The sequence below is a fragment of the Aegilops tauschii genome, chromosome 2, assembly GCF_002575655.3.
Source record: "Aegilops tauschii subsp. strangulata cultivar AL8/78 chromosome 2, Aet v6.0, whole genome shotgun sequence".
NCBI classification, from domain to species: Eukaryota; Viridiplantae; Streptophyta; class Magnoliopsida; order Poales; family Poaceae; genus Aegilops; species Aegilops tauschii.
The window spans coordinates 544,605,594-544,622,775 of record NC_053036.3 but is presented as its reverse complement, the minus strand read 5'-3'; the positions used below and the strand labels follow the sequence as shown (position 1 = coordinate 544,622,775).

At 49.2% G+C, this 17,182-nt stretch overlaps 1 protein-coding gene across 1 annotated transcript; it reads right to left on the bottom strand.

Annotated features, from left to right (window-relative positions):
- Window positions 1-2,447: 2,447 nt before the first annotated feature.
- Window positions 2,448-3,238, bottom strand: LOC109750980 (uncharacterized). The gene has a single exon (XM_020309899.4). It carries the CDS (start codon window positions 3,172-3,174, stop codon window positions 2,815-2,817), a length of 360 nt encoding a protein of 119 aa, XP_020165488.2. The 5' UTR covers window positions 3,175-3,238; the 3' UTR covers window positions 2,448-2,814.
- Window positions 3,239-17,182: the final 13,944 nt, after the last annotated feature.

Here is a 17,182-nt window from a genome sequence, read left to right as displayed (position 1 = left end):
TGCGTGTGTGGCGAACTGGCGATCTCGGATTGGACACAGACTAAATGCGGCGCATCGCATGGCTTGCACGCACAAACCTTCCCCCTTTGGAGGATAATCGTAGTTAATCCCCGAACGCATCTTGGTGCGGGCCCGGGACTCGGAGCAATCCAGATATCAGATCACGACAGACGGCACTCAGAGCAATGCCCTAGTGTGCGTACCGCTTGTGGGTTCAGATTGGCCGGGCGGCTAAGGCCAACTCCACCGCATGATCCCATACAGACGTCCGGTTTGGTTGGATTTCGTCCTTTTGGGGCGGCAATGGATTCTCCCATGTCCGCTTCTGTCCGTTGGGTCGTGGGTGCGCCCAACGCGCGGTCGCACCTCAAATCATGTTCGGGATGGACGTGATTAAAAAACATAAAAAGTAAAATAAAATGCTGAAAAAATAAATAAAAACAAATATAAAAACAAAAAACATAGATTAACCATCATGGCCACAAAACGGCCCAGTTCCACGGTTCACATTGCCATAATTAACATAAAAAAACGCTGCCTGCGCGCTCCTGCCATGCCCGTCGCCGTCTTCAGTGGCCGCCGGTGTCGTCGTCGTCGCTGACGAGGTCGACGTAGTCTGGCGGCGTCCAGAGGTGGGCCGGCGGTCCGTGGTACACGGCGGAGGGCTGGAAGGCGGGAGGTGCCTGCACCACCTCCTCCCGTGGCGACGCGTCCCGCTCTGGTGACCGCGGTGGCGTGGGGCACCAGTTCATGCCCCCCACGGTGTCGGCCATCTCCGGAGCTGTGCACCACCAGCTCCACTGTTGGCCCACCAGGCTCGGGTGAAACACAACCACCGGCTCCTCCTCCATCACCTCCTCCGTCCTCACCATCTCCAGCTCGGGGATGGCGACGTCGCCGGCCGCAGAGAGGGCCATCGTCTCCTCCAGGCCCGGCCATTGGCGCTCATCGTGCGTGTTCATTGAGTCCTCCATGACACGTTGCATGAGCCGGGCCTCCTCCTCCGCTGTCATGCGAGGAGGTGGAGGTGGCGACGGAGATGGGGAAGGCGACGGCGTGGGCGTGAGGCCGCGCACCCGCGTACGCCCGCGCACCTCCCGACGTGGCCGCCGCGGCCCCGACGACGTGCCGACGAAGAAAGAGGCGCGCCGCACGTCGTGCTCGTCCCTTAGCCACGTGTCCCAAAGCACGGAGTCGGGGGCGTACCTATCGTCGTAGTAGAGGTCGTCAGGGAGGAGGCGGTAGCGGCGCTCGATCTCCTCGCGGCACGCACGGCCGCTCATCGGGACCGGCGGGATCGGGACCCGGTCGGCGGAGAGGTGCCAGTTGTTGGGGAGGTGGACGTCGCTCCACGGGACCGGCGTCCTCGTCTCCCAATAGCACCGGCATACATCCACATTGATGTTCTGCCGGTCGCGCTCGCCGGCGGCCCTAGGGCCGATGGTGAATGGGGCAGGCGTGGGGCCCGACGCGGTGGCGATGCGGCCTCCTCTTTCACGGAGCCGCGGCGGCGTCCCGAGGAGGAGTCAGCCTCGCGGTCGTGGTTCCCCTTGCGGTCGTGGTTCCATAGCCCCATGGCTGCGAGGCGGCCGACCGGCGAGTTCGAGGACGGGGAGAGGCTAGGGTTTGGGGGTGTCGGGTTTCGAGGAGGCAGCGGGCTGGAGTGGGGAGTGTGGACGACGAGCGGTCCACGGCCTCCCCATTTAAGAAGGACCGCGACCCATCGCCTGGGCGGATGACAGGTGAGGCCGGCCGCGCGTGCGCATTGATGTTGGCGGGTGGGAGGTAGGTGGCCGCCTGCCACGCGGCCCTGACGCGGACGAGCATCTCGTCCGTTTGCTGTCCGCCGCGACCCAAGCCCGGCGCATGTTTACGCTTCAAATGGGTCAGCCCGGACGCTAAACGGACCAGATGGGTCCAGGCCGCCGCGCGCTATGCCGTTTGGTTTGTCCTTTTTATCTCAAATGGACGAGACCGGACGGGATGGGGTCGTGCGGTGAAGCTGGCGTAAGGTGCAGCCGTGCAGATCGACGCGTCCGCCCGTCGAATTGTGGGGATCTTGCTCGTACGTCGTACTCCCTCCCTCCGTTCAGAATTACTTGTCTCGGATATGAATGTATCTAGAACTAAAATACATCTAGATACATTCATTTCTGCGACAAGTAATTCCGAACGGAGGGAGTACGTGATATGCCCGCGAAAGGAACAGGTAGCCAACGGACGGACGGCCGGCCGGCTGCTGTGGCTTGTGGGAGCATGCACACCGGCCAAAGCCTGGCGTCACCGTCGATTTGTGGCTGCTACTACTGTAGTGATCAGCACAATACATGCAGCGACAGTGATTCCGTGGCTGTGCATCACTGCAGTGATCGAGGCTTTGGGGATCGATTGATCGAGACGGGCCAGTGTACTTTTGCGTATCTGCGTGTCCATGATGGTCCCATCAGTACGTTAATTACCATCTTAATGAAGGAAGCGCATTACTACAAATTTCCAATACTGGCCGGTGCATTAAAGCGGAGGTGCCCCGCCACCATTGACAGGGAGCTTACTGCAAGATACAGCAGAGTGCCAGTTTTGCAGCGCTTCACGCGATGCACGCCCACCAAATTAGCTTAGATTTAGCTACTAGGAGTACTCCCTAGAAACCAGAAGAATCAACACAGAGTCACCATTACATTACATTAGCCAGGCTCGCAAGCTACTCTAGGGCCGAGAAGAACCAAAGAACTCGAGCGGATTATCTGGTTGCCTCCGTACGTCGCTAGTCGATCGATAGATCCATGGATGGATCGGTACTAGAAGAAGCTCGAGCTAGCTGTAGACGGTGACGAGGCGGCGGAAGCACCTGGTGCAGGAGTACTTGCGCTTGCTCTTGAGGCACAGCGGGAGGCACAGGATGCGCCGCTCGCTCTCCACGTCGGTGGCAACCACGGGGCCGCCGCAGGATGGGCACGCGCCGGGCGCCTTGCCCGTGCCCACCACCCGCTCCACCTTCGTCCCGCAGATCATCTTCACAGCTCCGCCCACGCCCATTGTTGCCATGGATCGATCGACGATCCCCTCGGCCGCAAGAAACGAAACTAGAGGAGGAAGAAGGGGGGATCGGAGAGAGGTGGGATTTTGGGCTTGGAAAGTCTGGGGATTTTGAGTGGCCGGTGCCGGGGATGGCATATATAGCGGAGGGGACGAGGGCGCAGGGGCAGGACCGTGCGCGGACCGCTGTCCGCTGCGCCTGCGCGTGCGGCAGCGACAGGCTTGGTGTTGGTGCCCGTTTGGGTTTTTACCTGCTCGCGTACGTCAGGGTGGGCAACCCACGGGCGGCGCCCATGCCCTGCACTCTAGTAGAGGAGTACACGCTACAGTAGCAGCTGCTAAAAAAGCAGCACTGATTTTCATTTTTGGACAAACCGCTAGCGTATCTCCTTCGAAAATTATTACTACATGACTATATCTTTTTTTTTCGAGGAACACATATTTTTAGGGGACTTCAAGAAACATATTAACATCGGCCGTTCTGCCAAAAGAATATCTACCGGCTGCCGAAAAACAATACACCGCCTATATACTAGTGCATGCAGTGCCATGTACTTCATGTCGAATTCTCTTTTAATTCATTACTCCACTTTAATGTAACTCTAGATTTGTTGAACAGGAAACCCCGCAAAAAAAAAAAACACGCAGTCTCCATAATTTTTTGTTGTTGGAAGTAGCCTCCACGCTTTAATCATGTGAAGTTTCTACCGTCCTTCCTAGATATACAAATTAGTTAGTCTAAACGGCAGGGTTTCGTCACCCTACAAGCCATAGATTGAGTTCAACACACACATACGAAAAACAGAACAATGAAAAAAAATACAATAAACTACATATGTAGACATCGATCATACTGTAAGAAGATTGACCACGCTTGGGCCATTCCATTCCACGTCTATAAATAGACAAGATTACAATCATAGCCATAACTATTATAATCAATGTCATAACTATCGAATATTGTGGAGATCACAACAAAAACGGAAACTCCACAATCATATCTGTCTAACACTCCCCCGCAGTCACAACGGGAGGAGGACGGACATTGAGACTGGACCGAAAGTCCAGAAACAACGGTGATGGAAGACCCTTCGTCAAGATGTCGGCGAACTGGCGAGACAAGGGTACATGGAGCACGCGGACCTGGCCCATGGCAACACGATCGCGAACGAAGTGGAGGTCGATCTCGATGTGTTTGGTGCGCTGATGTTGGACGGGGTTCGTGGACATGTAGACGGCGCTAACATTGTCACAGGACATAACCGGGGCGGGAGGAGATGGTCGATGAAGCTCGTGGAGGAGTTGGCGAATCCAACTAGCCGCAGCGACGGCGTTAGCCACAGCACGGTACTCAGCCTCAGCACTAGAACGAGATACCGTGTGTTGCCGCTTCGAAGACCAGGAGACGAGGTTGTCACCGAGGTAGACGCAAAAACCCAACGTAGAGCGTCGAGTGTCGGGGCAGCCGGCCCAGTCGGCGTCGGTGTTGGTGACCATGGAGTCCGGCGATGACGAGTGAAGCTAGAGACCATAAGAAAGCGTGCCCTTAATGTAGTGCAAGATGCGCTTGATGGCCGCCAAGTGCTGCGCGCGAGGGTCGTGCATATGAAGACACACCTGCTGAATGGCGTACGCGATGTCAGGGCGATTGAAGGTGAGGTACTGAAGAGCCCCGGCGAGACTCCGGTACTCAGTCGGGTCGGTGACGGGAGCACCGGCGTTGGCGGCAAGCTTCGGTGACGTGTCGACCAGCGTCGTCGCGGACTTGCAGGCAGTCATGCCGGCTTTGTCCAGAATCTCCGCCGCATACTTGGCTTGCGAGAGATGCATGCCAGAGGGGTCGCAGGTGACCGCGATGCCGAGGAAGTAGTGAAGGCTGCCCATGTCTGCCAGGGCGAACTCGGAGCGGAGAGAGGTCGTGATCCTATCGAGTAGGCGCGGCGAGGAAGCGGTGAGGACAATGTCGTCCACGTAGAGAAGGAGGAAGGCCGTGCCCTCCGTACACTGAAGAACGAACAGCAAGGTGTCCGAGCGAGAACATGTGAAGCTGGTCGAGGTGATGAAGGTCGCGAAGCGCTGGTACCACTCGTGAGGAGCCTGCTTGAGACCGTATAGCGAACGGTTCAACCGACAGATGTGCTCGGGGCGGGTGGAGTCAATGAAGCCCGTGGGTTGTCGACAGTAGACGACCTCGGCGAGCTTGCCGTGGAGGAAAGCGTTCTTGACGTTGAGCTGGCGAGTCTCCCATTGAAGGGAGAGTGCGAGGGAGAGGATGACGCGGACCGTCGCCGGTTTGACAACCGGGCTGAACGTCTCGTCGAAGTCGACACCTTGCTCCTGGGAGAAGCCGCGAAGCTGAAGGAAATATGCCCTAGAGGCAATAATAAAGTTATTATTTATTTCCTTATATCATGATAAATGTTTATTATTCATGCTAGAATTGTATTAACCGGAAACATAATACTTGTGTGAATACATAGATAAACAGAGTGTCACTAGTATGCCTCTACTTGACTAGCTCGTTGATCAAAGATGGTTATGTTTCCTAGCCATAGACATGAGTTGTCATTTGATTAACGGGATCACATCATTAGAAGAATGATGTGATTGACTTGACCCATTCCGTTAGCTTAGCACTCGATCGTTTACTATGTTGCTATTGCTTTCTTCATGACTTATACATGTTCCTATGACTATGAGATTATGCAATTCCCGTTTACCGGAGGAACACTTTGTGTGCTACCAAACGTCACAACGTAACTGGGTGATTGTAAAGGTGCTCTAAAGGTTTCTCCGAAGGTACTTGTTGGGTTGGCGTATTTCGAGATTAGGATTTGTCACTCCGATTGTCGGAGAGGTATCTCTGGGCCCTCTCGGTAATGCACATCACTTAAGCCTTGCAAGCATTGCAACTAATGAGTTAGTTGTGGGATGATGTATTACGGAACGAGTAAAGAGACTTGCCGGTAACGAGATTGAACTAGGTATTGAGATACCGACGATCGAATCTCGGGAAAGTAACAAACCGATGACAAAGGGAACAACGTATGTTGTTATGCTGACCGATAAAGATCTTCGTAGAATATGTGGGAGCCAATATGAGCATCCAGGTTCCGCTATTGGTTATTGACGGGAGACATGTCTCGGTCATGTCTACATAGTTTTCGAACCCGTAGGGTCCGCATGCTTAACGTTTCGATGATAGTTATATTATGAGTTTATATGTTTTGATGTACCGAAGGTAGCTCGGAGTCCCGGATGTGATCATAGACATGACGAGGAGTCTCAAAATGGTCGAGACATAAAGATTGATATATTGGAAGCCTATATTTGGATATCGGAAGTGTTCCGGGTGAAATCGGGATTTTACCAGAGTACCGAGGGGTTACCGGAACCCCCCGGGGGCTTAATGGGGCATAGTGGGCCTTTGTGGAGAAGAGGAGAGGCGGCCAGGGCAGGGCCGCGCGCCCCTCCCCCCTAGTCCGAATAGGACAAGGAGAGGGGGGCGGCGCCCCCCCTTTCCTTCCTCTCTCCCTCCTCTTTCACCCTCCACTCCTAATCCAACTAGGAAAAGGCAGGGAGTAGGACTCCACCTGGCGCGCCCCTCCTGGCCGGCCGCACCTCCCCCCTTGATCCTTTATATACGGGGGCAGGGGCACCCTAGAGACACAACAATTGATCTCTTGATCTCTTAGCCGTGTGCGGTGCCCCCTCCACCATAATCCACCTCGATAATATCGTAGCGGCGCTTAGGCGAAGCCCCGCGTCAATAGAACATCATCGTCGTCACCACGCCGTCGTGCTGACGGAACTCTCCCTCAAAGCTCGGCTGTATCGGAGTTCGAGGGACGTCATCGAGCTAAACGTGTGCTGAACTCGGAGGTGCCGTGCGTTCGGTACTTGATCGGTCGGATCGTGAAGACGTACGACTACATCAACCGCGTTGTGCTAACGCTTCCGCTTTCGGTCTACGAGGGTACGTGGACAACACTCTCCCCTCTCGTTGCTATGCATCACCATGATCCTGTGTGTGCGTAGGATTTTTTTGAAATTACTACGTTCCCCAACAGTGGTATCAGAGCCTGGTTTTATGCGTTGATGTTATATGCACAAGTAGAACACAAGTGAGTTGTGGGCGATATAAGTCATACTGCTTACCAGCATGTCATACTTTGGTTCGGCGGTATTGTTGGATGAAGCGGCCCGGACCGACATTACGCGTACGCTTACGCGAGACTGGTTCTACCGACGTGCTTTCCACACAGGTGGCTTGCGGGTGTCAGTTTCTCCAACTTTAGTTGAACCGAGTGTGGCTATGCCCGGTCCTTGCGAAGGTTAAAACAGCACTAACTTGACGAACTATCGTTGTGGTTTTGATGCGTAGGTAAGAACGGTTCTTGCTCAGCCCGTAGCAGCCACGTAAAACTTGCAACAACAAAGTAGAGGACGTCTAACTTGTTTTTGCAGGGCATGTTGTGATGTGATATGGTCAAGATGTGATGAGATATAAGTTGTTGTATAGATGATCATGTTTTGTTGAAGTTATCGGCGACTGGCAGAAGCCTTGTGGTTATCTCTTTATTGCATAAGATGCAAGCGCCAAATAATTGCTTTACTTTATCGCTATGCGATAGCAATAGTTGCAAGAGCAATAGTTGGCGAGACGACCATGTGACAACACAGTGATATAGATCAAGATGACGGAGATCATGGTGTCATGCCGGTGACGATGGAGATCATGATGATGCTCTGGAGATGGAGATCAAAGGCACAAGATGATGATGGCCATATCATGTCACATATTTTGATTGCATGTGATGTTTATCTTTTATACATCTTATTTTGCTTAGATCGACGGTGGCATTATAAGATGATCTCTCACTAAATTTCAAGGTATAAGTGTTCTCCCTGAGTATGCACCGTTGCGAAAGTTCTTCGTGCTGAGACACCACGTGATGATCAGGTGTGATAGGCTCTACGTTCAAATACAACGGGTGCAAAACAGTTGCACACGCGGAATACTCAGGTTAAACTTGACGAGCCTAGCATATGCAGATATGGCCTCGGAACACTGAGACCGAAAGGTCGAGCGTGAATCATATAGTAGATATGATCAACATAGTGATGTTCACCATTGAAAACTACTCCATCTCACGTGATGATCAGACATGGTTTAGTTGATTTGGATCACGTGATCATTTAGATGACTAGAGGGATGTCTATCTAAGTGGGAGTTCTTAAGTAATATGATTCATTAAACTTTAATTTATCATGAACTTAGTCCTGATAGTATTAGCATATCTATGTTGTAGATCAATAGCTCGCGTTGTTGCTCCCCGTTTATATTTTGATATGTTCCTAGAGAAAAATAAGTTGAAAAATGATAGTAGCAATGATGCGGACTTGGTCCGTGATTTGAGGTCTATCCTCATTGCTGCACAGAAGAATTATGTCATTGATGCACCGCTAGGTGACAGACCTATTGCAGGAGCAGATGCAGACGTTATGAACGTTTGACAAAAGCTCGGTATGATGACTACGTGATAGTTTAGTGCACCATGCTTTACGGCTTAGAACCAGGACTTCAAAAATGTTTTGAAACACCACGGAGCATATAAGATGTTCCAAGAGTTGAAATTGGTATTTCATACTCATGCCCGTGTCGAGAGGTATTTGACCTCTGACAATATTTTGCCTACAAGATGGAGGAGAATTGCTCAGCTAGTGAGCATGTGCTCAGAATGTCTGAGTACCACAATCACTTGAATCAAGTGGGAGTTAATCTTCCAGATAAGATAGTGATTGACAGAGTTCTCTAGTCTCTATCACCAAGTTACTAGAACTTCGTGATGAACTATAATATGCAAGGGATAACGGAAACGATTCCCAGGCTCTTCGTGATGCTGAAATCGACGAAGGTAGAAATCAAGAAAAACATCAAGTGTTGATGGTTGACAAGACCACTAGTTTCAAAAAAAGGGCAAAGGGAAGAAGGGGAACTTCAAGAAAAACGGCAAGCAAGTTGCTACTCAAGTGAAGAAGCCCAAGTCTGTACCTGAGCCTGAGACTAAGTGCTTTTACTGCAAAGGGACTGGTCACTGGAAGCGGAACTGCCCCAAGTATTTGGCGGATAAGAAGGATGGCAAAGTGAACAATGGTATATTTGATATACAGATTATTGATGTGTATTTTACTAGTGTTCATAGCAACCCCTCGGCATTTGATACTGGTTCAGTTGCTAAGAGTAGTAACTCGAAACAGGAGTTGCAGAATAAACAGAGACTAGTTAAGGGTGAAGTGACGATGTGTGTTGGAAGTGGTTCCAAGATTGATATGATCATCATCGCAGACTCCCTATACTTTTGAGATTAGTGTTGAACCTAAATAAGTGTTATTTGGTGTTTGCGTTGAACATGAATACGGTTATTCATTTAATTTAGAGAACAATTGTTGTTCTGTTTACATGAATAAAACCTTCTATGGTCATACACACCAATGAAAATGGTTTGTTCGATCTCGATCGTAGTGATACACATATTCATAATATTGAAGCCAAAAAATGCAAAGTTAATAATGATAGTGCAACTTATTTGTGGCACTGCCGTTTAGGTCATATTGGTGTAAAGCGCATGAAGAAACTCCATGCTAATGGGATTTTGGAATCACTTGATTATGAATCACTTGATGCTTGCGAACCATGCCTTATGGGCAAGATGACTAAAACTCTGTTCTTCGGAACAATGGAGTGAGCAACTGACTTATTGGAAATAATACATACTGATGTATGCGGTCCGATGAGTGTTGAGGCTCGCGGCGGGTATCGTTATTTTCTGACCTTCACAGATGATTTGAGCAGATATGGGTATATCTACTTGATGAAACATAAGTCTGAAACATTTGAAAAGTTCAAAGAATTTCAGAGTGAAGTGGAGAATCATCGTAACAAGAAAATAAAGTTTCTAAAATCTGATCGTAGAGGAGAATATTTGAGTTACGAGTTTGGACTTCAGTTAAAACAATGTGAAATAGTTTCGCTACTCACGCCACCTGGAACACCACAGCGTAATGGTGTGTCCGAACGTCGTAATCGTACTTTACTAGATATGGTGCGATCTATGATGTCTCTTACTGATTTAACGCTATCGTTTTGGGGTTATGCTTTAGAGACGGCTGCATTCACGTTAAATAGGTCACCATCGAAATCCGTTGAGACGACGTCTTATGAACTGTGGTTTGGCAAGAAACCAAAGTTGTCGTTTCTTAAAGTTTGGGGCTGCGATGCTTATGTGAAAAAGCTTCAACCTGATAAGCTCGAACCCAAATCGGAGAAATGTGTCTTCATAGGATACCCAAAGGAGACTGTTGGGTACACCTTCTATCACAGATCCGAAGGCAAGACATTCGTTGCTAAGAATGGATCCTTTCTAGAGAAGGAGTTTCTCTCAAAAGAAGTGAGTGGGAGGAAAGTAGAACTTGATGAGGTAACTGTACTTGCTCCCTTATTGGAAAGTAGCTCATCACAGAAATCTGTTCCTGTGATGCCTACACCAATTAGTGAGGAAGTTAATGATGATGATCATGGAACTTCAGATCAAGTTGTTACTGAACCTCGTAGGTCAACCAGAGTAAGATCCGCACCAGAGTGGTACGGTAATCCTGTTCTGGAGGTTATGTTACTAGACCATGACGAACCTACGAACTATGAAGAAGCGATGGTGAGCCCAGATTCTGCAAAATGGCTTGAGGCCATGAAATCTAAGATGGGATCCATGTATGAGAACAAAGTGTGGACTTTGGTTGACTTGCCCAATGATCGGCAAGAAATTGAGAATAAATGGATCTTCAAGAAGAAGACTGACGCTGACGGTAATGTTACTGTCTACAAAGCTAGAATTGTCGCAAAAGGTTTTCGACAAGTTCAAGGTGTTGACTACGATGAGAGTTTCTCACTCGTATCTATGCTTAAGTTTGTCCGAAGCATGTTAGCAATTGCTGCATTTTATGAAATCTGGCAAATGGATAAACAAAATTGCATTCCTTAATGGATTTATTAAAGAAGAGTTGTATATGATGCAACCAGAAGGTTTTGTTGATCCAAAGGGAGCTAACAAAGTGTGCAAGCTCCAGCGATCCATTTATGGGCTGGTGCAAGCCTCTCGGAGTTGGAATAAACGCTTTGATAGTGTGATCAAAGCATTTGGTTTTGTACAGACTTTTGGAAAAGCCTGTATTTACAAGAAAGTGAGTGGGAGCACTACAGCATTTCTGATAAGTATATGTGAATGACATATTGTTGATCGGAAATAATGTAGAATTATTCTGCAAAGCATAAAGGAGTGTTTGAAAGGAGTTTTTCAAAGAAAGACCTCGGTGAAGCTACTTACATATTGAGCATCAAGATCTATAGAGATAGATCAAGACGCTTGATAAGTTTTTTCAATGAGTACATACCTTGACAAGATTTTGAAGTAGTTCAAAATGGAACAGTCAAAGAAAGAGTTCTTGCCTGTGTTACAAGGTGTGAAATTGAGTAAGACTCAAAGCCCGACCACGGCAGAAGATAGAAAGAGAATGAAAGTCATTCCCTATGCCTCAGCCATAGGTTCTATAAAGTATGCCATGCTATGTACCAGATCTATTGTATACCCTACACTGATTTTGGCAAGGGAGTACAATAGTTATCTAGGAGTAGATTACTGGAGAGCGGTCAAAATTATACTTAGTGGAATAAGGATATGTTTCTCGATTATGGAGGTGACAAAAGGTTCGTCGTAAAGGGTTACGTCGATGCAAGTTTTGACACTGATCTAGATGACTCTAAATCTCAATCTGGATGCATATTGAAAGTGGGAGCAATTAGCTAGAGTAGCTCCGTGCAGAGCATTGTTGACATAGAAATTTGCAAAATACATACGGATCTGAATGTGGCAGACCCGTTGACTAAACTTCTCTCACAAGCAAAACATGATCACACCTTAGTACTCTTTGGGTGTTAATCACATAGCGATGTGAACTAGATTATTGACTCTAGTAAACCCTTTGGGTGTTGGTCACATGATGATGTGAACTATGGGTGTTAATCACATGGCGATGTGAACTATTGATGTTAAATCACATGGCGATGTGATCTAGATTATTGACTCTAGTGCAAGTGGGAGACTGAAGGAAATATGCCCTAGAGGCAATAATAAAGTTATTATTTATTTCCTTATATCATGATAAATGTTTATTATTCATGCTAGAATTGTATTAACCGGAAACATAATACTTGTGTGAATACATAGATAAACAGAGTGTCACTAGTATGCCTCTACTTGACTAGCTCGTTGATCAAAGATGGTTATGTTTCCTAGCCATAGACATGAGTTGTCATTTGATTAACGGGATCACATCATTAGGAGAATAATGTGATTGACTTGAACCATTCTGTTAGCTTAGCACTCGATCGTTTAGTATGTTGCTATTGCTTTCTTCATGACTTAGACATGTTCCTATGACTATGAGATTATGCAACTCTCGTTTACCGGAGGAACACTTTGTGAGCTACCAAACGTCACAACGTAACTGGGTGATTATAAAGGTGCTCTACATGTGTCTCCGAAGGTACTTGTTGGGTTGGCATATTTCGAGATTAGGATTTGTCACTCCGATTGTCGGAGAGGTATCTCTGGGCCCTCTCGGTAATGCACATCACTTAAGCCTTGCAAGCATTGCAACTAATGAGTTAGTTGTGGGATGATGTATTACGAAACGAGTAAAGAGACTTGCCGGTAACGAGATTGAACTGGGTATTGAGATACCGACGATCGAATCTCGGGCAAGTAACATACCGATGACAAAGGGAACAACGTATGTTGTTATGCTGACCGATAAAGATCTTCGTAGAATATGTGGGAGACAATATGAGCATCCAGGTTCCGCTATTGGTTATTGACCGGAGACGTGTCTCGGTCATGTCTACATAGTTCTCGAACCCGTAGGGTCCGCACGCTTAACGTTTTGATGACAGTTATATTATGAGTTTATATGTTTTGATGTACCGAAGGTTGTTCGGAGTCCCGGATGTGATCACGGACATGACGAGGAGTCTCGAAATGGTCGAGACATGAAGATTGATATATTGGAAGCCTATATTTGGATATCGGAAGTGTTCCGGGTGAAATCGGGATTTTACCGGAGTACCGAGGGGTTACCGGAACCCCCCGGGGGCTTAATGGGCCATAGTGGGCCTTTGTGGAGAAGGGGAGAGGCGGCCAGGGCAGGGCTACGCGCCCCTCCCCCCTAGTCCGAATAGGACAAGGAGAGGGGGGCGGCGCCCCCCCTTTCCTTCCTCTCTCCCTCCTCTTTCCCCCTCGACTCCTAATCCAACTAGGAAAAGGGAGGGAGTCCTACTCCTGGTGGGAGTAGGACTCCACCTGGCGCGCCCCTCCTGGCCGGCCGCACCTCCCACCTTGCTCCTTTATATACGGGGCACCCTAGAGACACAACAATTGATCTCTTGATCTCTTAGCCGTGTGCGGTGCCCCCCTCCACCATAATCCACCTCGATAATATCGTAGGGGTGCTTAGGCGAAGCCCTGCGTCGGTAGAACATCATCATCGTCACCACGCCGTCGTGTTGACGGAACTCTCCCTCAAAGCTCGGCTGGATCGGAGTTCGAGGGACGTCGTCGAGCTTAACGTGTGCTGAACTCGGAGGTGCCATGCGTTCGGTACTTGATCGGCCGGATCATGAAGACGTACGACTACATCAACCGCGTTGTGCTAACGCTTCCGCTTTCGGTCTATGAGGGTACGTGGACAACACTCTCCCTCTCGTTGCTATGCATCACCATGATCCTGTGTGTGCGTAGGAATTTTTTTGAAATTACTATGTTCCCCAACAGAAGCACCCAACGTGCTTTGTAGCGGTCGAGGGAGCCACCGGGCTTGAGCTTGGGGCGAAAGACCCCTTGCCGGAGACGATGTTGGCGTTGCGAGAAGGAGGCACGAGATCCCAAGTGTCGTTGCCGAGAAGAGCGCGGTACTCTGCGGTCATGGCATCGAGCCAGTTGGGATCCTTGAGAGCCGCACGAGCAGAGGTAGGAACCGGTGAATACCTGTTGACAGAAACAGACAGGTTAAGCCGCTCACGGGGTCCGACATGGATGCCGGAGAAGCTGCGTGTGCGGTGCACAGGCGGCGGCGGTGGCGGCGCAGGTGGCGAGGGAGGTGGGGAGGGGGCGCGTGGCGAGGGAGGTGGAGAGGGGGCGCGCGGTACAGGTGGTGCCGGAGGAACGACAATAGGAGGAGAGTCGTCGTCGAGAAAGGCGTAGGTGGCAGCAGAGGGTTGCTGCGGTAATGCAAAGGGAAAAGTGGACTTGTCAAAAATAACATGGCGAGAGATGATAATGCGATGAGTGGTAAGATCCATGCAGCGATAACCTTTGTGGTGAGGAGAATGACCAACGAAAAAGCAAGCGCTAGACCATGGGCCAAGTTTATGAGGCATAGTGGAGGCGGTGTTGGGATAACAAAGACAGCCAAAAACGCGTAGAGACGAATAATCGGGATGACTACGATGAAGTGCAAAGTAGGGAGAGGGATCGGGGATGGTTTTGGTGGGTAGACAATTGAGGACGTGTGTGGCATAAGTGAGAGCTTCTGCCCAAAAGCGAGGTGGTAAACTAGCCTGAAATAGGAGAGAAAGCGCACTACATCGTTAACAGTACGAATAATACGCTCGGCTTTACCGTTTTGTTGGGAGGTGTATGGACACGAGAAGCGGATGTGTATGCCGTGTACGGCGGCAAAGGAGTGGAGTTTGGCATTGTCGAACTCACGACCGTTATCACACTGTATGGACGCAAGAGGCAAATTAAACTGAGTATGAGCAAATGCACGAAGAGAAGTAATCGCAGCGTAAGCGTCGGACTTTTTCCATAGAGGAACAGTCCATAGAAAATGAATAAAATCATCAAGAATAACTAGGAAATATTTATTACCAGAGATACTAGAAATTGGTGATGTCCAAAGATCACAATGAATTAACTCAAATGGCCGAGTAGTGCTAGTGGTGGAAGAAGAAAAAGGTAAACGTACATGACGACCAAGTTGACATGCATGACACAAGGCACTATGAGTTTGTTTATTACACGGCAAATAAATATGCTGCGAAAGATGACGATAAGCGTCATGACTGGGGTGACCAACGCGACGATGCCAAACATCATGGGAGGTAGTGGTCGCGGTGAGGACACGGGGCACCGGGCGTTGAAAGGAATAAAGCTCCCCCGTACTATTGCACCGAAGCAGCTCATGCCAAGTGTGAAGGTCCTTCACAGAAAAACCAAAAGGGTCAAACGCGACTATGCATTGATTATCTGTAGTAAACTGACGTACAGAGATGACGTTTTGAATTATACGAGGTGTAACGAGGACATCACGGAGATCAAGAGGACGATTAGAAAAAAAACGAAGGAAGAGAGGCATGTCCTGATGCGGAGACGGGAACGGAGGATCCGTCTCCAAAAGTGACATGACGAAAAATAGGGTGTGGAGAGAGAGAGGAGAGGATACCAGTGTCCTTGGAGAGATGGGCGGTGGCACCGCTGTCCATGATCCACTCAGGGGCGGGCTGTTGGGGATCGTTGCAGAAATTAAAAAAATTCTACGCATCACCAAGATCAATCTATGTAGAGACTAGCAACGAGTGAGAGGGGAGTGCATCTTCATACCCTTGAAGATCGCGACGCGGAAGCGTTAAAAGAATGCGGATGAAGGAGTCATACTCGCAGCGATTCAGATCGCGGTTGATTCCGATCTAAGCGCCGAACAACGGTGCCTCCGCGTTCAACACACGTACAACCCGGGGACGTCTCCTTCTTCTTGATCCAGCAAGGGGGAAGGAGAAGTTGGGGAAGAGCTCCGGCAGCACGACGGCGTGGTGGTGGAGCTTGCAGTTCTCCGGCAGGGCTTTGCCAAGCACTACGGAGGAGGAGGAGGTGTTGGGGAGGGAGAGGGCTGCGCCAGGGGAAGGGTGAGGCAGTGTTGGAAATATGCCCTAGAGGCAATAATAAAATGGTTATTATTATATTTCCTTGTTCATGATAATTGTCTATTGTTCATGCTATAATTGTGTTATCCGGAAATCGTAATACATGTGTGAACACATAGACCATAACATGTCCTTAGTGAGCCTCTAGTTGACTAGCTCGTTGATTAATAGATGGTTACGGTTTCCTGACCATGGACATTGGATGTCATTGATAACGGGATCACATCATTAGGAGAATGATGTGATGGACAAGACCCAATCCTAAGCTTAGCACTAGATCATGTAGTTCGTTTGCTAAAGCTTTTCTAATGTCAAGTATCATTTCCTTAGACCATGAGATCGTGCAACTCCCGGATACCGTAGGAATGCTTTGGGTGTACCAAACGTGACAACGTAACTGGGTGGCTATAAAGGTGCACTACAGGTATCTCCGAAAGTGTCTGTTGGGTTGACACGGATCGAGACTGGGATTTGTCACTCCGTATGACGGAGAGGTATCTCTGGGCCCACTCGGTAATGCATCATCATAATGAGCTCAATATGTGACTAAGTAGTTAGTCACGGGATCATGCATTACGGAATGAGTAAAGTGACTTGCCGGTAACGAGATAGAATGAGGTATTGGGATACCGACGATCGAATCTCGGGCAAGTAACGTACCGATTGATAAAGGGAATTGTATACGGGATTGCTTGAATCCTCGACATCGTGGTTCATCCGATGAGATCATCGTGGAACATGTGGGAGCCAACATGGCTATCCAGATCCCGCTGTTGGCTATTGGCTAGAGAGCTGTCTCGGTCATGTCTGCATGATTCCCGAACCCGTAGGGTCTACACACTTAAGGTTCGATGACGCTAGGGTTATAAGGAAGATTTGTATGTGATTACCGAATGTTGTTCGGAGTCCCGGATGAGATCCCGGACGTCACGAGGAGTTCCGGAATGGTCCAGAGGTGAAGATTTATATATGGGAAGTCATCATACGGTCACCGGAAATATTCGGGGGTATACCGGTATTGTACCGGGACCGCCGAAGGGGTTCCGGGGGTCCATCGGGAGGGTCCACTTGCCCCGGAGGGCCTTATGGGCTGTAGGTGGAAGGGAACCA